Source organism: Platalea leucorodia (assembly GCF_965183815.1).
Source record: "Platalea leucorodia genome assembly, chromosome: 3".
Taxonomy (NCBI): domain Eukaryota; kingdom Metazoa; phylum Chordata; class Aves; order Pelecaniformes; family Threskiornithidae; genus Platalea; species Platalea leucorodia.
The window spans coordinates 127553163-127579455 of NC_138825.1; the positions used below are offsets into that span (position 1 = coordinate 127553163).

Below are 26293 nucleotides of genomic sequence, written 5' to 3' on the forward strand. Positions count from 1 at the left end.
GTTTCTGTCATCAGCTGCAAAGCTTCGGTTGACTGGAGTGGAACCACGATCGGTGCCTACACCTGGCTTCGCAAGCTGCTGCAAATAGCTAAAAGGCTTCTGCTTCCAGTATAGAGCTGCCCAAGCTTTCATGGCTTCTGACAATGAAAATGACTGTCAAAATTGGATTTTCCTGTAATTTCTGCCATGTCCCTGGTGCACCCTTTCTAATCAGAGTCATCCTGAAAGAGAAGGATCTTGTTTAGCTTCTATAACTGACACCGCCTGTGAGAGCATTGCAGCGACAGGTCTCTCCTCTAGCAAAACCCAACCTAAGTCTGCTGTATTAAAAAGGGAGAAAAATCAGACGGTAAAGTGAACTTTAAGGGAAAAGGGGGAATCGGACTGGGTGAGATTATCGGTAATCCCTCTCCATTAGCCAATGATCAGCTTGTCTTGCGTTTGTGTACAACAGAGACGTACTGGTGCGTCCCTCGGGGCTCCCAGGCGGTCAGGATTTTGTTCAACCAGATTAGTGTTCAAAGTGAAAAGTAACTATATTTGGCAAAATGTCATTTACTGAAAATAGATTAGAAGATTTTAGTAAGGTTAAAATAGGATATCACCATAAACTCTTCTTAAATAGGACAGTGAAGAACAATATCTGGAGTAATTAAACTTCTACACTGTGTTCACTGCCAATGGCCCATACTTGGGAAGACAGGAATAAGAAATAAATCCCTGTTCTATACCTGAAATTTTGTGCATTATCTTTTAGTGTAGAGGAGAACCTTGGGAGTCCGGACGCGCAGAAATGCCAGGTCACAGCTGGAGGGCGCGACTACAAGAGCTTCGCCGTGACGGTGGCTCTCGGCTTCCTTAATTACCACCCGCGGCCCGAGCGCGGCACGGCCTTCCGAAAGCGCTTTGCTGCTGCGCGCCCGTAACAGGTGCCAAAAAATTTTTTAAAACAGAATTCTGTTTGGGTTATGTCATTTTGTTTCTTCCTGCTGAAGTTTTGGTAGAAATATCAGCTTTTCTAAATACAGCCAATTCCTGCCTGTGCTCGTGACTCAGGAGGAAGCTGTTTCCCAAGTATCACGTTATGCAATTTACCAAGGAATCTGCAGATGCGAAGCCAAAAACGTTGTTTTTCCCTTTATTTAAGTTAGTGTATCTTCTGTTTAGGCTAGTATATCATAGTATCCAGATTTTGGGTGAGCTGTAGTTTTTCATAATGGGCTGTGCAGCCTCCGAGGGCTTAATCTCTAGCAGTCGAGAAGTTGCGTTTCCATTAGACTTCGCAGAAAGCACCATATTTTTCAGTTGTGTGAGCCAGTCATTAGGCTGCGGTCACAGGCACTTACGTGTGGCTCTGTGTTTGGTACGCATTTTAGACCTATAGAAAAATGGGTTATAAACTTAAAATCTGCAGTAGATTTTTTGCACGAATTCCCATGCATGAATTTTCTTCAGCAACTAAAAATCCTAGGGCTTACTGAAGCAATGACAGCTCAGTTTTCTGCAGGACGCCTTCAATCTGTGCTTTTATCGAATGAACTTTTGCGATGCTTTCCCAGCACTTTAACAAACTTACGGTCTTGGCCCGACTAAACTGCGCTCAGAGCCTGTTTTACACGCCAGCCTGCTGCTCGCCGCCTGCGCTCCCTCGCTGCAGGGCTCATCCCAGAGCCAGCCCGAAGCCGTAGGCGCTCTTGTGTTATTTGGAGTCGGTGGCATCGTGCTGCCATTTGCTGCGTGAACTGGAGAAGCTTTGGGCATCGCTCCTGCCCTGCGTCCCCGACCGACGTGGGGAGGACCGCCGTTTTGGGGTGGTTATTCCCATAAGCGCAGTATTTCTAAGGTACCGTATGGCCCCAAAATATTTCCACTGAAATGTAGGGAAATGTGATTTGTCAGTCTCTCGTTTGTTTTGCAGAAAACTGAAGAGTGGGCAGCCATTTAATATCACAGGCATTTCTCGGAAAAAGCCAGTTTTCTCAGGGACGCTTATCTCTGTTTGGCCCCCAGAGGTGCCCATCTGAGACTCCATCGGGCCCCGCGGGAGCTCGGCCGCTTGCGTGCGGTAGCTGGGAAGGGTGCGTGGTCCTGAGCGGTGATCCCCCGCGCTCAGCACCATCCCTGCACCCTCGGGGACCTCCGCTTGTGCTGGCAGCACGATGAACTGGAAGGATTCAGCCAAAGAGCTGGATTTGAGAGCAAAGAGGAATTGAAAGCTGTTGCATGTGGCTGCAGCTGCACAGGGCGAGCGGAGGAGCAGTAAAACCGCTTCTGTCTCAGTCCTGAGCTTTGCTGTCCTAAGGCTTTCTGATTGCAGGTTTCACAGGTGCTTCTCTGAGCTAGAGCCTTAGGAAAATCCAGTGCGTGCGTGTTTGTTAAGAGTCGCCGAGTATCGATATGTTGTTCCATTTAATTCAGACTTTCCGACTATATTGCATTGCAGTTAGAAGCACGTTTGCTGCCAGGCCTGACAGCAGGCTCTGCAGCGAGGGACGGGGCAGGAACACGTCCAGGCGTTTCTCTGGGCTCAGCGGGTCTCCAGCTGACGGGAGATGAACGCTGGAGGCTTTGAGGGGCAGCCCGCTCCCACCTCAGCAGCCCCAAGGCGATGGAAATGCTCTTGTTCAAAGCGATAAAGTCTGCTCTCGGTGGCGGTCTGCGAGGGCACACAGGAGTGTTGGTTGGACAAGCTTTCAGGCGGAGCAGGGAAGGTTTTGCCGTGCGGTACCCGCAGAGGACGGGCTCGCGTCCCACCTTCTGTCACCCATGGTACTTGGGTGCACGAAGCGAAGCGTGTGCAGCCCTGTCTGAGGGCAGGGGCTGCTTTCTGAATGAGCTTTCTCATCTGGCTTTGGTTTTTTTTCCTTCATTACTTCAGCTTCTCTGGCTTGCCTTTGAGATTTTTGCAGTTCGTTCTGTCGTTCCATGTCAAACAAAATCTCAGTGGCTTTGCCTTTCAGCCTCACATACTGTGTCATGTTCAATTTTTACCCACAAAAATGTATGCTGGGTGCCTTTCCTCTCTAGAAGAAAGGTCGTCTGTGACCTGCTGCTCCTCTGAGCTCTGTGTTGTAGGAGAATGGGATTACAAGCTCGAAAATACAAACTGCTCTTCACAAGGAGCCACGTGGAGAAGACAAGGGGCAATGGGTACAAGTTGGACCGGGAGAGGTTTCATAGTATCATGGAATCGTTAAGGTTGGAAGAGACCCTTAAGATCATTGAGTCCAACCGTTAACCCAGCACTGCCAAGGCCACCACTAAACCATGTCCCTCAGCACCACATCTCCCCGGCTTTTAAATCCCCCCAGGGATGGGGACTCAGCCCCTGCCCCGGGCAGCCTGGGCCAGGGCCTGGCAGCCCTTTGGGGGAAGAAGTTTTTCCCAATACCCAACCCAACCCTGCCCTGGCGCAGCTTGAGGCCGTTCCCTCTCGTCCCATCGCTTGTTCCTGGGGAGCAGAGACCGACCCCCCCGGCTCCAGCCTCCTTTCAGGCCGTTGCAGAGAGCGATGAGGGCTCCCCTCAGCCTCCTCTTCTCCAGGCTGAGCCCCCCCAGCTCCCCCAGCCGCTCCTCCCCAGCCTTGTGCTCCAGCCCCTGCCCCAGCCTCGCTGCCCTGCTCTGGCCACGCTCCAGCCCCTCCATGGCCGCCTTGGGGTGCGGGGCCCAGCGCTGAGCACAGCATTCGAGGGGCGGCCTCCCCAGTGCCCAGCGCAGGGGGACCATCCCTGCCCTGCTCCTGCTGGCCACACCGTTCCTGACACAAGCCAGGATGCCCTGGGCCCTCTTGGCCACCTGGGCCACTTATCCAAGCCCTGAGCAGCCAGCTTCTCCAGGAGAATGCTGTGGGAAACCATCTCAAAGACCTTAATAACGTCCAGGTAGACAACATCCACAGCCTCATCCACTAAGCGGGTCACCTTGTCATAGAAGGAGACGAGGTTAGTGAAGAAGGACCTGCCTTTCATAAACCCGTGCTGGCTGAGCCTGACCCCACAGTTGTCCCACACGTGCTGCGTAATGGCACTCAAGATGATCTGCTCCATGACCTTTCCCGGCACCGAGGTCAGGTTTCATCCTGACATAAGAGATTTTTTACAGTAAGAGCACTCATTCACTGGAACAACCTCCCTGGGGATGTGGTGGAGTCCCCGTTGCTGGAGGTGTTCAAGATGCGATTGGAGAAGGTGCTAGATATTCTCCTCTGGGCTGCCTTTCCCCCGAAAGGTTGGACCGGATGATCTTTGATGTCCCTGCCGACCTGGGCATTTCTATGGATCTCTGGAAAGCAGCCGGGGAGCTCGGCATCTGTGTACAGCAGATGCACCCTTCACCGTCAGATCATCGGAGAGGCTTGGGGGCGGCTCACTGGGAGAACGCAGCAGGAATTCCTGCTTTGGGAGCGGTGGGCTGAAAGGCTCCTGGCCCCCCAGCCCGTGGCGCTTGTGTGGTTGGCACCTCGGTGCCCGTCCTGCCAGCCCAGGGCCCGCTTCGTTCTTCAAAGCAAAATGCACGTTCAGGAGATGTTTGATCTCTCTGTATGTGAAGCCATTTCTGAGTAAAGTCTGAATTTCTTGTTTCATCGGCATGATAGGATCCTTCTTTAACCTCTCTACATCTGTCTTTTCCTTATTCCCTTTAATCTTAAGCTTGTTCTCTATTAAATGACTGCTGGGGTTTTTTTGAACTATGTGTACTGTGACACTGAGGTTGTGTGTCCTCCATGTCTGCATGCAGAAGAAACCTTACTAGGATGGTTGGTTTGGTTTTGTTTGAAGGCAGAAATCCTGATCCTCAGCACTGGCAGTCTGACAGCTCAAGGTCTTAGGAACGACGACCCCAGCTCAGTCTCAGGTGCACTCATTGAAGCTCGGGGTGCTCGAGAACAGCAGTAGCGAGTCCGATCGCAGGCCTGCATAGCCTGGTAGCCTGCCCCAGCGTTGGCCAGCAGCAGAAACCCAGAGAGGAGGTGCAAGAAGAGCGCGAGAACCTGGCAAGCGTGGTTTCATGTCATCCAGACGTCTCCAGCTCTTGTGTCTGAATCTGAACCGTTGTTCTGTTTGCTTTACCATGCCATTCAGGATTTTGCAGACCCTCATCGTATCACTTGTCAGTTCTCTCTTCCAGGCTGAATGGCCCTTGTCATGCCTTGTTTGAGGGCCGTTCCAGCCTTGTTGGGCTTTCCTAGCTCTCCTAGACGTATTCAGAGCCAATATGAAAATGGCACACGGTCTTCAAGGAGTAGGTGCGTGTGTGTTCGGTTTCTGTTCTGTATTTCTTTCCCGGTAATCCCTACCACTCTGCTTGCTTTGACCACTGTTGACCTGAGGCCTTTCTGTTTATTGAAATATTAACATTTCTCTGTGGTCATTGTCCCCTCTCCTACAAGTTGTCCGTCAGGCCATGTGTTTTTCCCTGAATAATTTGGTGTCATCAGCAAACTTTTCCACTTCACTGTTTGCTTGTTTCTCCATACAATTTATGAGTGTGACACTTGGCTATCTTGACAACCTCCTGACGTTCTTTGCTGTCAGATATATTTCAGGTCTACACATACAATACCTGGCTGCCGAATAGCTCCTGTGAGGAGCAGCCAGGACAGGCAGTACGCAGCAGTTGGGGCTGACCATGACATCTTCAGACTCTGCTTCCTTCTTTCCCTGTTGCAGAAACCATTAAAACAAAAAGTAAAAAGGGTCCAGAGAGACGTGCTGCGATGTGTCACTGTGTAACTCAGAAACGCAGGAGGGAAACCAGGCCAAACTATGTGTTAGTGATGAGGGGACCAAGTATAGCATTATTTTTCTCAGGGCAATCTTTCAAGGAGATGAACCGTCTCGCACAATAAAATCGCTTGTGCCTGTGAAAACCACGTTGACGGAGCGATTGCACTGTCTTATGTTTGGGGCAGAACCTGCCAGCCTTTGAGAGCTCCCTTTATTTACATAGAGCGAGGTGTATTTTAGGCAGCTGAGAGTGTTTGTGTTTCAGCTAGGCTGTACAGCTGGGAGGCGTGCTGCCCCCGGCACGTCAAGCTTCGGCAGCAGCGCCAGCTCCATGCAAATTACCTGTCTGTGATGGGACTTGACCATGTTATGGGGTTTGTCATAAGTGCACTGAATTTGGGTGAATTTCCTGTCCAACCACATATACACTATATATATATATATATATACACACACACGCTATTGAAATTAGGGATGTGAGGAATCTTCATAACTGCTGATGGATATTGTACAGTGTTTGCCCTGAGTGGCCAAAAACATCCAATAGAGGATAAAAATGTTTTTAGCCGTACTGGAATTTTTAAAAAATGGAAAACGTGTTCTGAAAGTCCTGGCTAGGTAGCACTGCCCCGTGCCCACCGCAGAGGAACTGGCATTTCTCCTGCTCTTTGCGTTTCAAAGAAGTAGCGGCCCCATAACTGCCTCTTCATATTTTCAGCATCGATAGTAGCAGAGTTCTAACTTGCAGTGATTACTGCCCGCTTGGGAGTCATCTTTAACTGCGAAGGACTCATTGCAATATAGAATACATTTTTTATTTTGATTGCTTCCTTCGCTTTTCCTCTAGGAGAAGAATTTTCCTGTTCCGTGTTTCTGATGGGTAACGCCATTACCTCTGACTTACTGGTGGTCTAATGAACGTCTCTGGAACATCTGCAGTTTTCAGTTGCGTTTTCTTGGCATTGTTTTTCTTATCAGCCAGATTTGCTCGGGTTTTCATCGCTTGTGGGAAATTAGATTTTTTAAAGTGAAGTACGTGCTTCAGACTGTCTCTGTCCTTACCGACAGCAATACGGCCGCCCTCCCTGTGCCCTCAGCAGTTTGCCATCTGCTAGTTCAGTAGCTAATTCTTTCCCCCTCAAAACACGGCGCACAGTAATTTCCTAATTTTTGGAAGCGTTAAAGCTGTAGCTGATGGTCTCATAAGGCTGCACGAGCTGATGGCTTTTAGACTTCGCTGTTTCTTTCCATATATTGTAGACGGATGCATAAGATTTACGCTGCTGGTTACCACGTTGACTCACCAGCGGCTGAAAACTCCGAATAGAAGGATCGCGGTCGGAGCGAAGCAAGCGGCTGTGTGTGATGAGGATGCTTCCCTGCCTCTCCGTTCTGCCCTCCTGGTGCTTGTCCCGGCAGCGCCGGGGGAGGCCGACGGGCGCGGGGGGACTCGCCCGTTCCTCCTGCAGGCAGCACGTTCTCCTCGGTGCCGTCGGGAGGCGATGGAAGTGGGAGTGCCTGTAGCTGAGGCTGCCCAGCGATCTTCTTTTAAAGACCTTTTCTACTTGCCAAACTTTAGTTTTGGGGCTTGGTTGTCTGTCTGGCTGGGGAAAGGGGAGTGTCTTTTAACATCAGCAGGATCTCTTCAACTGCTGCTGAGAATAAAGTGTAGGGAAATGTTTTTTTTTTGTCCACTTAAAAGCCTTATTTTGCCAGTGTAATACACTGCCATGGCAGTGCCTCAGCCCAGGACTTTAAATTTGACTGCGTAGTTTCTTGCTGGAAAGAAAAAGGACAACAATTTTTTGTTTCCACGACATCGCGCCTGCATTTCTGAGCGTCCGAGACTCTCGGTTCAGCCGGTTTGCAGCAATGGGCGAGGGCACAGGTCAGAACAACAGGAACAGGCAGCGCGGTCTCGGGGTCGACGGAGAGGCAAGGTTTTAAGCGCTGTTCGTTTTTCACCAGAACTGTAAGTATCTCAGCTTGGCTCTTTCTCTGTTTTCCGTTCGGAGTTGTGGAATCCATTGTCAAAATGCGGGAGTTGCTCTTTTGGCTGGCCCCGCTGCAGCAGCCCTTGGGTGGCTGCGGAGGCTGGGCTGCAGCCTCTGCTCCGGCTGCCGATAGGCCCGATGCGCGCTTGGGTTGCAGCTGACAAGATTTAATGTTTCTCGGTTATTTTTAATGTACGTTTGCAAATTAATGAAAATTAGTTTGGGGTGTGAGTTGGAAGTGCTGTTGACAATTAATTCCACATGCGGACCTTGCTGTTCCTGAGCGATCGTTCCCATATGGAGTGAATCAGGAAGAGTTAATCACAAACAACTGTGTGAGGAAGAGATGTAATAGCTTCGTTTTGATATTTTTTGACAGAGGTCTCTAGAAACTGGTCTCTCAACAGCAGAGAAGAAACCGGATTTAATCTTAGCTAAGTGTCCCGCTCTCCGATAGCAAAGCCTTAGCTGGACGCGTTGCAGCACCGTTTTAGCACGGCTCCCGGGTCAGGGGCCGTCGCGCTGGGCGCTGTACGCAGGAGTCCTGCCCCGGGGAGCTTGCCGTCGCGTCGCCTGAGTGACAGTAGGTAAAAGCAGAGAAGGGAATACAGGGAAACAGTTTAAGTTCATCTATACTGCCTATACTTTGACCCCTAATTTAGGACTCCGAGCCACAGGCCTACATTTCAGCTAGGTACCCTGTAGCTGGTTTTAAATGCAACCATCGGCATCGTATTATCTCCATCAGTTTCTCTGCATGAAAGTTATTTGGCAAATTCCTAAATTGTCCAAATCAACCGTTTCCAGGTCAACTGTGTGGTTTCACCAGTGAAGAAAAACACTACTTCACAAGGTGAAAATCGGGAATCTTTGGCGCAGTGGGTAATTCATGGTTCCTCTCAAAAAAATCAAACCCTTGTGCTAGTGCCGTCTCAGCAGTAAATGCATTGGCATCACCGCTGTTACGGTCCAGGCATAACTGCTTATCACTCTCGTGCGCTCCTGAGACGCACAATCATCAAATAATCCTCCCGCAGGCACTCGCCCTGTCCTTGGAGGCTCCTTTTCAGGCGTGCGCATCTTGGCAGCAAACCCTGCTTAAGTGGATTAGCCTCTCGCAGGCCCGGGTGAGGTGGCAGCCGGGAGAGCGATGTGCAGACCTTCGCAGGTTCCAGGTTGTGCCGCCGCACAGCTGGGTTGGAGATCCTCTGTAATCAGGATACAGGATTTTTAAATGGCTTATTTTCTTTTATTAAAACATATATTGGCAGAGACAGGCTGCAGTAGCAATGATCAAAGAGACCCGAGAGCTAATGAGTTAGCTGTAAGTAGCTCTTCAGACTGGAGGAGGAGAGCAGCCGTGCTGCCCCGGTGCAGTCACGCCGAGGCGATGTGCGATGCAGGAGCCCGGAGGGGAGTTCAAAGAAACGTGACCACATCTTCCCCTCTTCAAACGCCTACATTAACTTCCTATACGGTTCATGTTTGGCCACCTCTAATGCGCTCTCTGTTTGAGTCAGCAACCTAGAAACATGTTTTGTTACCCCAAAACAAAGGCTCTGAAGCATAAGGTCGTGCCTACGCTGGCCTCTCGGCGTCTGCTGTAAAGAGACGCTGAGGGTCAGCTGAGCTGCTCAGGCGGCTCTTTCTGCCCAGGACTCCGGTCCGTGCCCCCAGTTACTGACCCTGGGTAGACCTGGGCAGCCGTGGGCACCTGGCTATGAGCCAGCACGCCTCGGTAGCCCTACGAACGTAGCAACAAAAAGACTGGCAGCCTTGTGCCTGATCAGCAGTTTCAGTCGGCTCATGGAGGGACCTGATGCCTGCCGGGACAGCGCGAGGGAAGGGATGGGGCTGCTCACCTGGGGTGGGAGGTGCAAGATCTCCTTTTGACGACAGCAAACCATTAGATCAGTTCATTTGCTCGTGTACCTTGGCAAACTTGCTGTGCTCCAGCTATGTTGTTCTGGCTCAGGAACGCACGTGTCTTCAGCATGCTGCGGTATTAGTGGGCAGTCACAGGTAACACTCAAGAAAGAAGATATTTTACTGAAGGATTCTGTAAAGAAGCATAAGAAGAATCTTCACTATAACTTACGGGGTTTTTTTCACAACCAATGCTGCCCGAAGGGGGTTGCTTTACAGGGAACAAAGTTGTATGGGGTGTATTTCAGTGGCAGGTGTGTTACGTCTTCAGAGCAAATACTCCCATGCAGCATGAGTTATATAGCAATTGGATTCTCTTAAAAATAAATTGTTATTAAAAATACAAGGATACCGGTCATGACAGTCAACAGAAGTTCCCTTGAGCTTTGTGGGCGCCTCACTCTTGACGCCATGAGGTAAAGCTTTGGGTTCTAACAAGCTCTTCAGGGAGGTGGTACCCGACAGCAAGTGCCACTGGTGCCTTTTGTGTGTGCGCTGCAGTTTCTGTTGCATTTTTTTTTAAATCACGCGTTGCCAGGAATGCAGCGACTAGCGCATGCAGATGCACTGGTACAGTTTCGTCTGAGCAAATGAGTTTGTGTTCTGGTGTTGATTTGGTGTTGCTGTTGCTGAGCCAAACTGTTGAACTGTGTTGCAAGGTGAATGTTTTAGAAAGACAAGTGCCGCGTTTGTGCTCCTTCATGCTTCTCAGTAGATCTGCCTCAGTTTCTGCTTCCACAGTGCCTTATTGATGCTGCACTTAAATTCACATCCTTGCTTTTGAGTACGTATCAGAAGTCTTACTGAAGCCTGTATCTTGTGTGCACAGGATGCCGGCTTTTCAGTGACCGTGTTTGTAGAGCTGCCAAATGCTTCGTGGGCCGGAGCTGGCCGTGACCTGCCCGCGTTTCCTCTCGCAGGCCGTGACAGCCAGAGCGAACCTGTTGAGTGGGCGTACTGTTGCACAATTAATCTCTCGTCTTCCTCATACGTGTGATACAGAAATACCTTTCATGCTCCTTTTTTTAATTGCATGCCTGAAAAGTGAGGGAGAAGGGATGCCCTGTTGCTTCTGCCCTTATATGTGTCCCCGCATGACAGCAGGAGGTGCTGGCACAGCCAAGTCCACGTCCTGCCCGACCTGCAGTTACTCAACTCGATGTCTATTCTGTAGGTTGCAAATTTTCCTCCTAAAGGACTCGGAAGTCAAGGAACAACCTATTGAAAAGACACCTGGTCTCTGGCTATTGCACATCGGCTGGGGTCCAGAGAAAGAGAATACCTGCAAGGAATGGCAGGGGTCAGTTCAGAGGCTCCTCGGAGCAGGTGCCGTGTTCAAACTGAGCAGCGAAAGGGTCCTGGGAAAGTGGACGCTGTCAGTTGGGTGTCGGTCACGTCAAAATTGGCTGCGTTGAATGTTAGTGCTAGAAGCTTTTCTGGTGTGAGACCATAAAATATTGGCCTTTTTCAAAGTAATTCTTATGCTGGTATGCTCAGAGGAAGATTTTCCTGTCTTCCCTCGCTTTAACGTAGACATTCCTCCCCACATAAAACCATCCACATAACAAGATTTTTTCCTTGTGGGGCAACGCATCCTCCTCACTCTCCATTTCAAGGCCACCGTCAGCCGTTGGTGTCAAGCGCACTCACGGAGTGCAGACGTCTCTCTGCGATCCCTCTTTCCGCCAGCCGCACGGCAGGAGTCACCTGGCCGCCTTTGGTCATCAGGTAGGTGGCTGGGAAGACGACAGCTCCTCCACCATGCCAGGGTAACGCCTTTCTTCATCAGTGCCGTTATTCACAGCCTGTGTTTCTGTCTTTCGGTCTTATCACGCAGTGGTACAGGTATTGTTTACGAATTTGGGATGGGTTTTCTCCACTGCCTTTGTGGTGACCTGCAGGGACTGGTCTGAAATGCATGTGTGCTGTCACCAAAAGCAGGAGCACCTGAATTTTCTGTGGCAGTAAGCGTTGGTGGGATGCACTGTGAGATTCAATTCTTGGTTTTACACAGCTGGCCTTGACCTGAATAATTTCACTTCTGCTTCTCAGCATCCAAGAGGAGAGAAGCTTAGGTGGACTGCTAAGTTCTTTGAGCTCTAAAGGTATTTTTTAGGGAAGAAGGAAGTGTTCTTGATGTGGAAACTTGTATTTTAGATAAAGTAAAAATCAAACACTGAAATCTTTGCAGTAATGTGCTGAGACCAGACAGCAGCAGCTGCCAAGGTCAGTGTCAAATGACTTTCAGTGAGTGTTGGGTGTTTATTGGGGGGGAATGACTGACTGCTTCCGTCAGCTACCTGGGCTACCGTAGTGCGTAGCGTGGATAACTCAGATTTATCACTCACCTTTACGGTCTTGACTTTTTCCTAAAGGCACACATCTGCTGTAATGTTTGGTTTTTAACAAAAAAACCGCAAACAACAGAACAACTCATTGATGTTGGCTAATTTGATGTCAGCTGAGGTAATTAGCACTTATAGCTGTAATGTTTTAGGTAAAATACTTTATTTCTCTTCTTCCTTCCAGTACAACAGCTGAAAAAATGTTGTTTGGATCAGTAAAATATCTCTAAATTCAGAACATTTTGAGGATCGTGATTTGACTTCTTGAACACCCAGGGAGCTGTGCCTTTGTCTGCCTTTGTCATCGCCATGCGCCCTCCAGAAAACTTGAGAATGCTTAAGCTTAGGAAGTGATAGGGGTACAAATTACCAAGCATTTGTTTTTACTGTTTCTTTTAGTTTCATTTGTTTTATAATTAGATTCTGAGCATGCTGGGGTGGGAACTTCTCGTTCCTTTTGCACGCATACTGTCTGCAGCAGGGTCTTCCAGTCTGTGGCTGGTGTTCCTAGATGTGCTGCACGCTGCGAATAATAAACGTGGTCGTGTGCCCTCCCCATGCCTGGGCTGAAACCAGAACTACTTTTGTGTCATTTAGGTAGACCTGGGGTTTCTTAACTGGGAGATCTCCGTAGCCGATAAGGCTTTATGACAGAGATGTCTGAGACGTTGCTGATGCTGATGGATGTTCCCGTGCCCAGGCCGGACAGTAGCACGGCCGGTCTGGAGGGCCGTGCTTGGTCCTGCCTCCCAAAGAGCTCCGCATTGAGCCGTCCCTCTGATGAAGGGCCATCATGGACACGCAGAGTAGGTGCGGGTGGCAGTGGCTCCGGTACTGGATGTAGGGTGTTGGGCTGCTGTTGGCAGCTCAGGTTGTCAGACCTTGCTCTAAGGGATCCAATACCGTACTCTTCGCGTTGTTAAGCTACTCAGAGCTGCTTGGTGCCGACTTTATTCCTTCACTAGAGCAGAGAGCTGTAGAGCTCTATCTCTCCTTTTCTCTTTCCTCCTCTTTCTTCAGGTGTTTGTTAATATTTAATTGATGTCCTTTCCTAGAGTGGAGGAATTACCCGGTGTAACCAAGAAAGCATGTATATGAATAAATTTACTCTGAGAAAGCTTTAAATTGGGAGAGAAAGAGGGTAGAGAGCTTAGGTGGGATCACCGGAGCATGGAGACACATGAGCGATCAGACACAGACTTGTTGAGTACTTCAGTTTGTTTTTGCAGAGCTGCCAGTGCAAGATACGCTCCAGTCTCTCTACACGAAGCAACCAGTTGATCTTTTTTATGTTTATAAAAATGTAATCTGATAAGGGGAATGTGTAATCCTCGTCAGAGCGGTACAAGTTTCGGCTTTACCCAGGGTAAGTGCAGGAGGGGGAGTTCTGGGAAGTTGCAATTGGACAGTATTTTTGGGCATTATTTCTTCCTTCATTTTAGCAAGGAACAGTCATGTGGGGGAGAACTCTTTTAAAATGGTTGTCTCGCTTGTACGTATGATGTTGTTTTGATATGAACTCACGGTCGCGTTCCTAGTCTCATTCTGGTAAGCTGCATACCTGTAGAAAAGAAGGGCGTTGGATTAACTGGAGACGTTTCTGTGCTTCTCAGAATGTGTTTTAATGGCTTTCACTAGAATTTTTTCATGTAATACATCTGGATCCCATTAGCTGTTTAAAATTGGGTTATTTTAAGCTTATGACTGCACATAGTTGAAGGGGGGGGGTACTGTATTTTTAGTTCAGCTTGACTGTACTTTCTTTCCAAATGAGTGAAGTGCAGCCTTTTCTTTCTGAATGTGTAGATTTCAAGGCAGGCTGCCCCATGGAAACGCATGCAACCCCTTGAGCGGGAGCTCTGGATCTGCTATTTTAATTTCTTTTCGTATTATACTCTCCCAAGCCCAAACAAAATCAGAGACAAAACCCCAGTAGAGCCCCTACTTCTGAGCTCCAGCCGGGACGCAGAGGTGAGTACCTGCTCTGTGCGCCCCCGTGGCTTTGCACCGAGCTCTGCTGCAAGAGTGAGGAGAGCGGGCGCAGGGCTGGCGGCAGCGCCTGCCGATGGGACGCGTCTTGTCCAGATCCTGCTGCATTCTGGTCCTTTTAAAGGCAAAGAGTAAATATCTCATGCCCGAAGACTGTGCAGAAGAGCGCTGCTTCTGCACCAAATAATACATAAAATTTACACTGGCGGCAGGATTACAGATTTCAGGCTCCTAATGGGTGGAATGAATTATCAGGATGCGTTACCCATTCGTAAGATGGCACCGATTCCTGCAGCGCGTGCAGCCAGGGCAGTTTGGTAGGTGATGCTCATGAAGCAGTTAGGCCATGCCTAATGAAGCCTCATGAAGCCAGCAAAAGGCTTTTTATCCCTGGTAGATTTTTTATCTCATGCTCTGAGTATAAATTTAGCTGAACAATTTCATTGCTCCAAAATAGTTTGACTCTGCTTACCCGAAGATGAGAGTTTCTTTTATTGCATAGTGTATTTGCAACTACAATTAGCTCTGATCGTTAACAGATAAAGGAGGAGAGATCCAGTAAACCCCCACAGTTCCAGGAACCGTCGCGCGAGCGGTTCAGAAGGCTGTGCCCTTTGCTTCCTCACCGAGCCTGTTGCAGTGTCAAAATACAGGGTCTGTGTGGTGGTTTTGTGCTAGTGGTATTTGGGTAGGTTGGGTTTGGTTGTCTTCAGCCATAGCTCAAGCAAAAGACTCTCCTGGTCAGATTAATTTTAGTTTCGCAAACCGTTATATCTTTTTTTCTTCTGACTTGAAAATATTTTGACTCCCAGATTCTCCCAACAATTGCAGACGTATTTTTCCTTTACTTCTAGTGCATTTTTAATGGGTTTATTTTGTTTCATGCTGTTAAACACTGAGCATGTTAGTCAGGATATCCGTATGCCAGTATTTGGTAAAGTGAACTGCCAAGGTTGACCTCGAGCCGCCTGACCCTAAGAGTGATTTTCTTTTGGAGCCACTGAAATGAAACTGTTGTATAAATGCAAGGTCAGTCTTTACGCTTGCTTTCTTCAGCAGTGTCCGCATCTCTTCGGAACCAAGCCTGAGACACCCAGCAATCATCAGTTTAAGGAAATCTTAATCTTGATTTAGGAATTGCCTGAGTGCCTGCCAAAAAAGCCTGAGTTCTGTCATCATCCCCCTTGTTTCGCTGTAAGATCTCCCTCTGCTTTTCTCTTCCCTCCTCTCTGGCTCCGTGCTGCTCCAGGTGCTTTCCTGCACTGCCTTAAACCGCTGTGCTGTGAAGAGCCCGGCCCCACCGCCAGCGACGCTCCGTGCGGTGACAAGGGAGCCTAAGGCAATAAATCAAAAAGTAAACGATTGGCTGAGCGAGCGAAGATCTCTGGCGCTCTGTCTAACAAACAGACCTGTTGAGCTGGAAGGGACGTGACAGTTGTACAGGCAATTTGCTGCCCCAGAGCAGGATCAGCTCTGTCCATGTCTTTTCTCATTGTTGTTTCTCTGAGACGGTTTGTGAAAGACAAACGTTAGCCAGAATATTATTATTAAATATCACCTTAGGCAAGTGAGCAGATGTATACTGGAAGCCAGTGGGGTTTCAAACAAATATCCCGCTACTTTCACAGCCTAAAAGGTAAATAACCTGTGCGAGATGAGATATCCGAGAAAAAAATAAAGTAAAAATATTTTTGCGCATCTTCACCTTCCTGTTACTTTCAGTCCCATGCAGTGCAGAGACCTGTGCTGGTACCGAACGCCAGCTGAGAATTCCGAGTCTCGGTGCTTCTCTGGTGGTAGGATGGACTTTCGCTGGAGGCTGAAGCCCGGTTTCAGCAGGCCAGCCTTGCGCTGGTGGCGACAGCGGAGAGCGCCTGCTGGGACCTAAGTACCCGGTGTCAGGAGCCTTGGAAACGCTGGGAAAACACAGGATGGCACGCTGTTAAAATGGACGGGTGCCCAAATCGTACTTCAGTTGCCTAGTTTGAGGCTGTGGTTAATCAGTGCGTTCCTTTATCCAAGAGGGTCAGGCAGAAAGTCCGTAGCATTGACTGAATCGGGACTCTGCGAAGGAGAGACACGAGGCAGCGTCTTGATGAAACTGTGCAGCCGTCCTGTTCCTGTTAGAAGGGATCCCTAGACTACATCCCGCGTTGAACATTTGCAGCAGTTTACGGCAATTTTTCTAGAAGAATTAACCACTCCTTCAATAAATTATTGTTTAATAAATCTTACTACTTCTCTTTGCTGCTGTTAGCACAGTTTCTTTATAAATGTATATAAGAGAATTGAGTGACCAATGGTTTAGGGTTTGCAAATCTTAAGGGAACCCGCTACCTTTTAAAATGTCATCACATCTTGCCACCCTGAAATTTCTGATTTAATTGATCTTTAACATAATTCAAGTTCCGTTATGATTTCATTTCTTAGAAGAAATGCTCTTGTGTCAGTGACATTTCAGGTAAGAAGTCTGAAGTGTGAAGGAGTCTCTGTCCCACAAATTACAGCTGGAATTGACTGCAGACGGATCTTCCCCCGGTATTTTATCTTGCAGCTGGAGCATGGGACTATGTTGGATCCATTCTTAGTTTATCTGACAAATCGGGGTTCGTGAGGTTTGGCTGACACACCTTCCACTTTATCTCGTCTGCTTTAATCTTAGAGAACTGTTGAGATCTCACCTGGCAAACTCCTCTCCCAGCCAAACCAACAGCGGGAGGCAATGAAACCTCGGGAACGCACCAGCTGGCGCAGCGGCTTCGGGCCACGTGTGCAGAGCTGTTCGCTTTGGAGCTATCCCGGCGCTGGGTGCATTTCTTTAATTGCTTCTCTGAGGCAGCGCGCTCAGATACCCGAGGTTTTTTGTCACTGCCCTTTAGTCCCGTTTCTGTCCTTATGACTTATTATCAAGGTGACGTCCCCATCCCATCTCTCGTATGCCTCTGTGGGATGAGGGGATTCTGTTTACTGTTCCTAATTTACAAAATCGACTGAAATTCGTTTCTGTCAGATACTGGCCCACAGTCTTCCCTAACCTTTAGCTGATCAACGAAATCCTTATTCACATAGAAACAGCACAAAGCAAGTCATCGAGTATTTTAAAATCGGAGCGGCTTACTGGATGCAGCGCTTTCCCGGCTGTCGCTTTACATTCTGTAATTATTTCTGCAGCTCTCCTCCAAAAGTGCTCTTAGGATTTAAGGGTATCAAGAGGTATAATCTCAACTCCCCATATTTTTCGAATTACAAGAAAGCCTGAAGTGAAGACAGAACTAACTTTACTGAAATTCTGTTTAAATCTCAAGGAAACAAACTCAGCTTGTCAAGCCCCGTCCTTATGGGAGGCCGAGTATTTCTCTACACGTGCGCGTCTTTGCGTTACACCTCCGCTGGGCTGCGTGCAAAGTTCTTCAAAGGCTGTAACCTTTCTGAGAGCTTTTGGGCCCAGGGAGGCAGGGGTGTATTCTCACAGGTTCGTCCTCCCGTCCGTCCCCCCTGGGCTTTGGGGGCCCTCAGCTGAGCTCGAGCAGCTGCGACTCGGCTTTCTCAAGTTCTCCTGTTTGTTCTTGAGAATCTGTTGTGGTTACACAGCAGCCGTTGTGGCACCGAGGGCTTTTGCACAGTCAGAGGACGTGCGGCTTTATTGTATCTGCTCCAGGGGTGAGCTGCTTCCCAGGTGGGGGTTTTAGCCCGTGCTGCTATTCCTGGTTTGAAAAGATGAGTTTTCTTCATTCAAAGACAGCATAAAAATGAAAATGTGACTAGAATGTGAGGCTGGAGAAGAGCAGCCTGTATTTGGCTTCGTTTGGCTTTCTACTTCACGCAGAACTTGTAGTTTCAGCAGTGAATAGGCTTCAAAGAGGATGTGGTTTGTGTTCGTGCTATTCAAATGTCTCAAAACCCCAGTAACAGTCAATCTGTTTCTCTGCCTGGGTTTTAAATGTTAAACCGAACTTATGTTTTCTTCGTGTTTAACATCTACGAGCAAGGATTAGTTGTACAAGGACGGGGCACGGCGTTTGTCCGGCCGAGGGCTGTGTTTGCAGCGGTGGTGGACTGGGAACACACCTGGTTTGCTAAGAGCGAGGCCGATGGCTCTGCTGCGCCTCGGGGTGACGACAGCGGCCCGGCGGCTGCGGGCACGGTGCTTTCCCCGCAGAAACGGGGCGCCCAGACACGAAGCTACATCATTTCATCTTGTATGCTTCGCTCACGGTCCTTCCTTTGAGAATAGTATCAAATCTCTCAGTATCCCTGGTTTTTATTGTGTCCTTAACCGTTTTCTTTACTTTCCTGAATCCTATCAAATTTTGTTGATCTTGTGTGATCCGCACCGCAGTATGTGAGACAGTCAACGTGGATACACGGGAAGAATTGTAGCTACATCATCTTTCCATCTTTACACGGTGCATCATCTTGCTGGGCGTTTTCGTATACCTGTCAGCCGTAACGGAGCCCTTTCCTGAGGTGACACAGTTCATGTAGGTGATGACGGGTTCTATGAGTATCTTGGGGTTTTTCCCTTCAAAAATTTACTTACTCCGGTTTTGATGTTTTACTTCATATTTTTGATCTTTTGTTCTCTGGATCATATTTCTCTGAACGTCCACACAATTCTCTCTGATCGTAACTAAATATTCAATATTTCGCTGTTTCCTGCCTTCCAGTCTATCACTAAGCGGCAAAACGCTCCCTGCTTAGTACGTGGCCTTGCAGAAGTTTTGCTGATTTCTTGCCTGATTACCATTTCATTCTCCTCTTTGCCTTCTGTCCCGTCCAGCATCAGAGTTATGCCAGTTCTTTGTTTCATAAACAATAGCCAAATAATTTTTAGAAGCCTTTTGTTGAAAATCTCTGTAAGCGTGAGTGAACTCTTAGCAAGAAACTTTCTTTTCTTCCAGTTCTCTTTGTCGATGCGTTCACAGAATTCTGATGCGTTCCTGAGAGCTGCTTTTCCTCGCCAGGTGCTGATCAGGCTGCGACCTTTCCAGCACCGTCTTCTTCTTCCTGAACTGCAGTTTCAACCAAATCGAGAGACAAATGCGAGTTTACGAACATTCTTACTGCTCTTTCAAAGTGCAGAGAGAGCCTTTGCTTTCCAGGTCCGGTATAGCATTGCGGGGGGGGCTTTTAAGCGGTGGTTCTGCTTGCTGTGCGCCTCTGTCGGCTCTTGCCCTGCGCGGGTATCGCCTGGGTACGGTGGTCTTGTCGGTGACCTTGAAATGACCCGTTTCTTACCATACCTTTTTCTTGTTGTTGTTTTTAATGACGGGTCAGAGTCTGATGTCACCTCATCTCTCTTGGGCATGCCTTCTGAAAAACGTGCTCTTTTCATTTACTGTCCGTGCCGCGTGTGGGAATTGTACTCTTTATGATTTGTTGTTGCTAATTCTATGCCTTTTATTGAAATGTTGCTTTCTGACGCTTACTGTCACTGCATTCTTTTCGGGAGCTTCCCTTCTCTGCAGATACTGAGCGGGATCGGGCTGGCTATTGTTAACGAAGAGCCGTTGTCATTATCTCTTAACTCCTTTCTGTTGCGGAAGGATACCAGTGTATCTCGTGTTCCAGAACTAATTGCTTCAGGAAGCAATAATTTAAATAGTTCACATGTGAATCTGTTTATTATCCTTCATGGTGGGGGTTCTCCCCACCCCGGGATCAAACATTTTTTTACTCTTTGTTTTGTTTCGTTGATCTTACAGTGGGCATTGTTACCTGTACAAATTCATGTGCGGATACCTATACAGACCATGAATTTGCTAACTTCTGTTGTTTTCTTTTTAACTGGCTGCCTCCCAGTCTCACAGAGGAACTTCAGAGTTCATTGCAGGTGCAGCCGTATCTCATTGATGTTCTTGGCTGTGCCTACGTAGCGTTGGCTTTGTTACGGCCGTCGTGCAATAAGGCGTTCCAATGAATGTCGTTATGCTTTTGTCTTTTTCGTTCTACTGTTGCAGTCCCAGCAGCTAAAGAGCTTTCACTAGCCCTAGCGTGCCGATCACCCGCCTTTTCGTATAGGTACAGGCGGTGGGTTAACCTGGCTGCTGGCCAGTACAGCACGCGTTTGCCAAGATAATAGAGGCAAAGCCGTGAGGATGAGAGACTGGAACCGAGGGCTCTCCCTGGCTGGCCGCGCAGCCGTCACGCCCCCGCTGCCAGAGTAGAGCGGTTTGGGTACCTGTGCCGAGCAGGTATGGTCGGGCTGCGTGACCCGCTGTTTAACACCCATCCCCGGTTTGCTGGTTGGAATGAGACCGTTTAAAAGTCTAAATCACCTGAAGATAAAAGCCTTGCCTTAGGACTCTGCGTGGCTAGGACTAGTTTCTTTCAGCGTCTAGGCTCATCCCCTGAGAAGATGTGTTCATTCACTGGCGTATCCTGTATATTCCCGTATTTCTTTTTCGAAAGCAGCAAGTGATGTTCCACTCCTTCGCATGTCGCTTACCTTCCCGCTCTCGCGTGGGATTCAGATTTAATCTGATCAGAAACTGCTGTCAGTTAGGTGTCTGACCACAGGTCGTTCCAGATGAAGACAACCCTTGCCTGTCTCTGCATTTCCAGTTAGATTTGAATTGGCCAAACCTGTGTGAACCTGAGGCTTTTTCTCAAGCTGCAGTGTTGTTTGATAGCAGCTATTTACAAGATTAATAAAAAAGAGATGGACAAGAGATGAAAAATGTGAAGCTGGCCACAGGAATTGCTGTTGGCTTTCAGAGGAAAACAGCTGCCTTGGTGGCGGGGAGGAAATAGAAGTGATTCTGCATGCAAAAAGGAACATTTGCTAGAGGTGCAATTTTCATGGGCCTCATGAGACGATCTGAAACGGTGAGGACTGGCTAACGTGCTGCAGGCAAATGTATAAAGGTCGGCTTATGTATATGTTGTGGTTTTTTTTTTTCTTGTAGTGTCATCTAGACTGTCACAGACGTCCTCCCCTCAGTCAGGCTGCCCGTCACCTTCCATCCAGGCAGGCAAAGTCATCTCCTCATCCCAGAAGCACAGCAAGAAGGCGCTCAAACAGGTAAGCAGCCTAGGCTGGCACCCAGGGCAGGGTTGCAGCAATTTTATTTCTCTGGTGAATCATCTTTCTCCGTGAAACTGCGCTCTGCAGGGAAGTAATTCAGGACTTCCTGGCTGTCTCGTAGTAAACAGGGTTTTGCTAAAACATCCCTCTCCCTTAAAGGCAATTCAAAATATTGCGCTATTTAGTTCTTTGCTTTTTCCCTAAATAAGCATCTGGAAATTTTTTTAGTATTATTTTAAAGAACGGATATAAGATGTTATTTCTTTTCTCCCAACTTTTTGATGAGTGTGCTTAGCTTTCTGCAGTCTGTTTTAGTAAATGGAAGGTGTTTTTGGGAAAAGAATTAAACCGCTGACTTCTCCCCCTCGTTAGCGGCATACCTTCCCTCCCGGGGAGTTCTGCGGGTGCCGTGGGTGTATGCAGGGAGGGCAGAAGGGGAAGGAGAGCATGCTGACTCTGCCTTGCACCTCTGCGGGGGGTGGGGAGCGAAAGAGGAGGACGGATTATTTTCCATGCTTGGGGAATGCCCGTTGTGTGGAGAGTGTTAATTGTGTGCACGCAGGAGGGAATGGGTAGGTGCTTGTACTTCAAATGATTTGTCTCTCCTAATGAAAAATGCAAGATGAATTAGTCCCAGGAGTGTCTTATTTGCAGGTGTTTCCCCAACTGCATTGTCTAGTTTTCCATGATCCTTAGAAAGGAAATGCTTTATCAGGGATAGATTTACTCCCTAGTAAAGTAAAAATCTGTAAGGACTTAGGAATCAAGTTGCAGAGGAGGTGCTAGTCCAGGGATTACAGAAGCTTGTCACAGACAGATGAAATCATGATGTGTTCCAGATAGCATTCCCCTTTTCCAGCCCAGCCTGTTGTCCTGACTTCATCCAGCTGAGAAGCAACACTCGGGATGGCATTCGGCTGACAGATGCCTGTGGCCTTGGGAAAAGGAGCTGCAGTGAGAGAGAAGGATCTGATTCGGGCGTATTATTGAGGAGAATATTACAGGGGAAGATAAGGCTAAACTGGAGCTTTGTTTCCAGCAAGAGAGCGCTGAGTTGATGTCAAAATGAGATGGCCGCTTCAGGGAATCTTCTCTCTTTTCCCACTTGGCTGGTTCTCGACAGAAGCGTCCGTGTTACTGTGATGTTGCTTGCTGCTGGTAGCCGCAATAAAGAAGCGAGATTGTGTTTTTGCTTTAGGCAGATTGTCTTCTGAAGTTCAGAGTCAAGCTTCCACTTTCATTTGAATCCTCAGAAAATTGCTTCGCACTAATTCAGCATTATATTAATTATATTCTTTGCTTTCCCTTCCTCATCCCTCTTTAAGCCTGGCTGGCAAGCATTTCTCTCCAACATCCGCAAAGGCTGTTCTCTTTAAAGAGTGATCAAACAGGCTCGGGGTTTGTTATAAACAGTCCTCTTTCCCCTCTCGTGCTCGGCAGTTCCTCTTCGTTTTCTCTGGTCTGTAGGTCCCTGTTTCACAGAATCACAGGCTGGAAGGGGCCTCTGGGCAGACCCACACTCTGTTTCCCAACCTACACTATTTCCAAACCTACACTCCATCGACTTTTCTCCTCTCTTCCCAGCCTCTGTCCTTACATGCCTAACAATTTTCTACTTTTCATCTCTGAATTCCCCATGCTCCTGCTCCCACCAGCCTTCCCCCACCGTAATATTCATTCCCCTCTGTCTCTGCTTTCTCCCTCCTCCGCCCCCCAGCTTTCTTACTCTGAGGTGTCTGCTTCCCGAGCATCCGTGTTCCACCGCTGTCGCTGAATGTCATGAAATATGTCAGAGCCAGCGAGTACCAAAATTGAAACAGTGTTCTCAGTTTCACTGTTAATCTCATTGGTTTGGGGAAGAAAATCAGAAACCCTGAAAGAGAAATGGGGAACCACATGGAGGCCTTGATGTTTGCATGGCGTACCTGTTTGTACTTACCGGCTCTGCAGCTCTCTGCAGGGCAAAAAGCTGTTTCTGATGGTCATCGTCTTCCGTCACAACAGCTCCTCTGAACTCGACTCTTGTGGCCCAGAGCAGAGCACCAAATTGTAGGATAGTGAATAACTTGCCTTCGAGGCACACAGGAGAAAACAGGTGTTGCCAAAGAACGCCATAACCGTTCAGTCGTTCTAACTTACCTGCCCAAAGTTTGCTCTGGCTTTGGATCAAATTGAGAACATTCCATGCCCAATCCTTTGATTAATTTTAGTTCCAGTGGAATTCTGCCATTCTGACCAAATACCACCTCTTCCACCTCTTCCTAAACACGGCTGCCACTGTGGTCAGAAAACGTTTTATAAAAAGTAGATAAAATGAGCAAATACAGGTAGCAGAAAGGAGACAGCAGTGTTACGAGTAGAGTAGTAGGAAAAGCATAAGATCTTGAGGGAAACAAGAACTAAAGAAAGCTTTCATATGTTTAATTATGTCTGCGACCCAGATTATTTGCTAGCGTGTACTGGAGAAGACAGCTGGCTGGATCCAGCCCTCCTGTCTTAAGCGCTAAGTAATTATAATATTACTGGAGGGAGGAGAGAGCAGGTTCCTAAGTGAGAACTTCTAACCCTGGAACACCACACTGCTGCTCTACTGACAGTAAGTATCAGGTCCTTTAAGAAATTAGGATCAGGATTTAGTTCATAAACACATCAGAGTTAAAACTGTAAAATACAGCCGAATAGTATGGTGTACACTGGTGTGCCATCACCACACGCTGTAGTAGGTAAGCAGATGGCTGCATTCTTTACAACCGCTTGGAAAAATCCCGAGTTAGAGGTTAGCAATATCTGAGTCTAAATTGGCAGAGACATGCCCGTGCTCATCTTGCTCAATCATGGGGAGAACCCCCCTTCGTCACAGTGGGTGTGCGCTGATACAAGAAGCCACCACTGAGACTCTGAAGTTTATAATCCAGATCCAGAAAGACGGGTGGTTTCTCACCCATCGCTGGAAGATGCAGGTACTCCGCTCATTCTTTCCTCTGATCCTCTGCAATCCACCGACCTTCATCTCATCCTTACCTCGCTTGAGCGGCCATCCCAGTGCCATCAGAATTCACAGAATCACAGAAACCCAGACTGGTTGGGGTTGGAAGGACCTCTGGGGTCCCTCTGCTCCAGCCCCCCTGCTCAAGCAGGGTCACCCAGAGCTGGTTGCCCAGGACCGCGTCCAGACAGCTTCTGAATAGCTCCAAGCCGGGAGACTCCACAGCTCCTCTGGGCAACCTGTGCCAGCGCTCGGTCACCCTCATAGTAAAAGCGTATCTTGAATTCAGATGGAATTTCTTATTCTGTGGCCGTTGCCTCTGGTCCTGGCACTGGGCACCACTGGGAAGAGCCTGGCTCCCTCTTCTTCATTCCCTCCCTGCAGGTATTTATAGCCATGGACGCCGTCCCCCTGAGCCTCCTCTGCTCCAGGCTGAGCAGCCCCAGCTCCCTCAGCCTCTCCTCATAGCAGAGATGCTCCAGTCCCGCAGCATCTTGGTGGCCCCTCGCTGGACTCTCTCCAGTCTGTCCGTGTCCCTCCTGTACTGGGGAGCCCAGCACTGGCCCCAGCACTCTGGGGTGGCCTCACCAGCGCTGAGCAGAGGGGAGGGATCCCCTCCCTTGATACAGATCTCATCATGGTATTTTAAGATTAGAAATTACACCCTCTGCTCTGGTAAGGTTTATACTGTTGGCTTTTGTCTTTATCCATTACACTTTCATCTGTTGTTGCCACGTACATGGAATGAGTAAGGCCAGGGACTGGGTTGGGCTACACCCTGCAAAGCTCTCCGGCCGGTGAATAGTCACTTTGTCACCTTTTGTGTGAAGAAGGGAGCTGTACGATACAGGATTTTCCCCGTTAGGTGCCATCCCCGTGGGTTTTTAACGGCGTTACCAGAGACCGTAGGCAGGTCCAGAGCAAGAAGCGGGTGCTTAGGAGCAGCTCCTGCTCCTGCTGCCGTCACCGTTGCCATCCACAGCGGAGCGGACAGGGAGCAGCGCGCAGCTGACATGAGGTCTTTGTTTAAATTGCAATTAAAGGAGGTGCTGATGATACTGACTGAATGGCGCCATGTTGAATTACGCTCTTTTTCAATTCTGTAGAATAAAGTGGTGGTTTCCGCCCTCGACAGCGGGGTTTCCCTCAGAGCTGCCCTTTGTGCGAACGCACCTGCGGGCTGAGGAACATCTGCCCTCCGTGGAGGGCGGCGCAGCGCACTGGGGGAGAACAAAGGGCACCTTAAAGGCAAACAAAACGAAAATAACGAGCCCCTGCGGGCGGGCACAGAGGGAGAACCCAGGCAGGGCAGGGTGGAGGAGAGCTGGCGGAGAGGGTGCTGCCATGCCCCCGCCGAGAGACCCGGCTTCGGCAGCCACGGCGCCTGGAAGCTGCCGCCTGATTGGTGGGTGCGGGGTAGTTAGCGCTTTCCCGATTGGCTGGTTCCTGACAGAGGCGGGCTGGCAGGGTGGGGCCTTGCATGGCTGGAGCTGAGGGGAGCTGGGGCCTGTTGTGGGGTGTTATGGGGGAGATGGGCACGGTAGAGGGTGTTAGGGGGGAGCTGGCCATGGTATGGGGTGTTATGGGGGAGCTGGCCATGGTATGGGGGAGCTGAGGGATGCTGGGCCTGGTATGGGGTGTTACGGAGGAGCTGGGCCTGGTACAGGGTGTTATGGAGGAGCTGGGCCTGGTATGGGGTGTTACGGAGGAGCTGGGCCTGGTATAGGGTGTTATGGGGGAGCTGGGCCTGGTACAGGGTGTTATGGAGGAGCTGGGCCTGTTGTGGGGTGTTATGGGGGAGATGGGCATGGTAGAGGTTGTTAGGGGGGAGCTGGGCCTGGTACAGGGTGTTATGGAGGAGCTGGGCCTGTTGTGGGGTGTTATGGGGGAGCTGGGCCTGGTAGAGGGTGTTATGGGGGAGCTGGGCCTGGTACAGGGTGTTATGGGGGAGCTGGCCATGGTATGGGGGAGCTGAAGGATGCTGGGCCTGATACGGGGTGTTACGGAGGAGCTGGCCATGGTATGGGGTGTTATGGAGGAGCTGGGCCTGGTATGGGGGAGCTGAGGGATGCTGGATGTGGTATGGGGTGTTATGGAGGAGCTGGGCATGGTATGGGATGATATGGGGGAGCGGGGCCTGGTGTGGGATGTTATGGGGAGCTGGGCATGCTACAGGGTGTTAGAGGGGAGCTGGGCCTCTCCCCTTCCTCCCCACCCCCCCAGTACTTAGCAGGAGGTTATTGAGAAGACAGAGCCAGGCTCATCACAATGTGGTGAAGGAAGTGGGACAATGAGAAACA

At 49.1% G+C, this 26293-nt stretch overlaps 1 protein-coding gene across 8 annotated transcripts in view; it reads left to right on the forward strand.

Moving 5' to 3' along the window:
* Nucleotides 1-26293, forward strand: part of ASXL2 (ASXL transcriptional regulator 2) — a 133444-nt gene that overhangs the window by 71579 nt on the left and 35572 nt on the right. For all 8 annotated transcript variants that reach the window (XR_014227660.1, XR_014227661.1, XR_014227662.1 and 5 more), the window contains one exon: nucleotides 20889-21004. Coding sequence is in view for 4 of the 8 variants with exons in the window: in XM_082306884.1 (XP_082163010.1) it covers nucleotides 20889-21004 (116 nt within the window). In the remaining 4 variants the exon portion in view is untranslated. The remainder of the gene's footprint in view (nucleotides 1-20888; nucleotides 21005-26293) is intronic.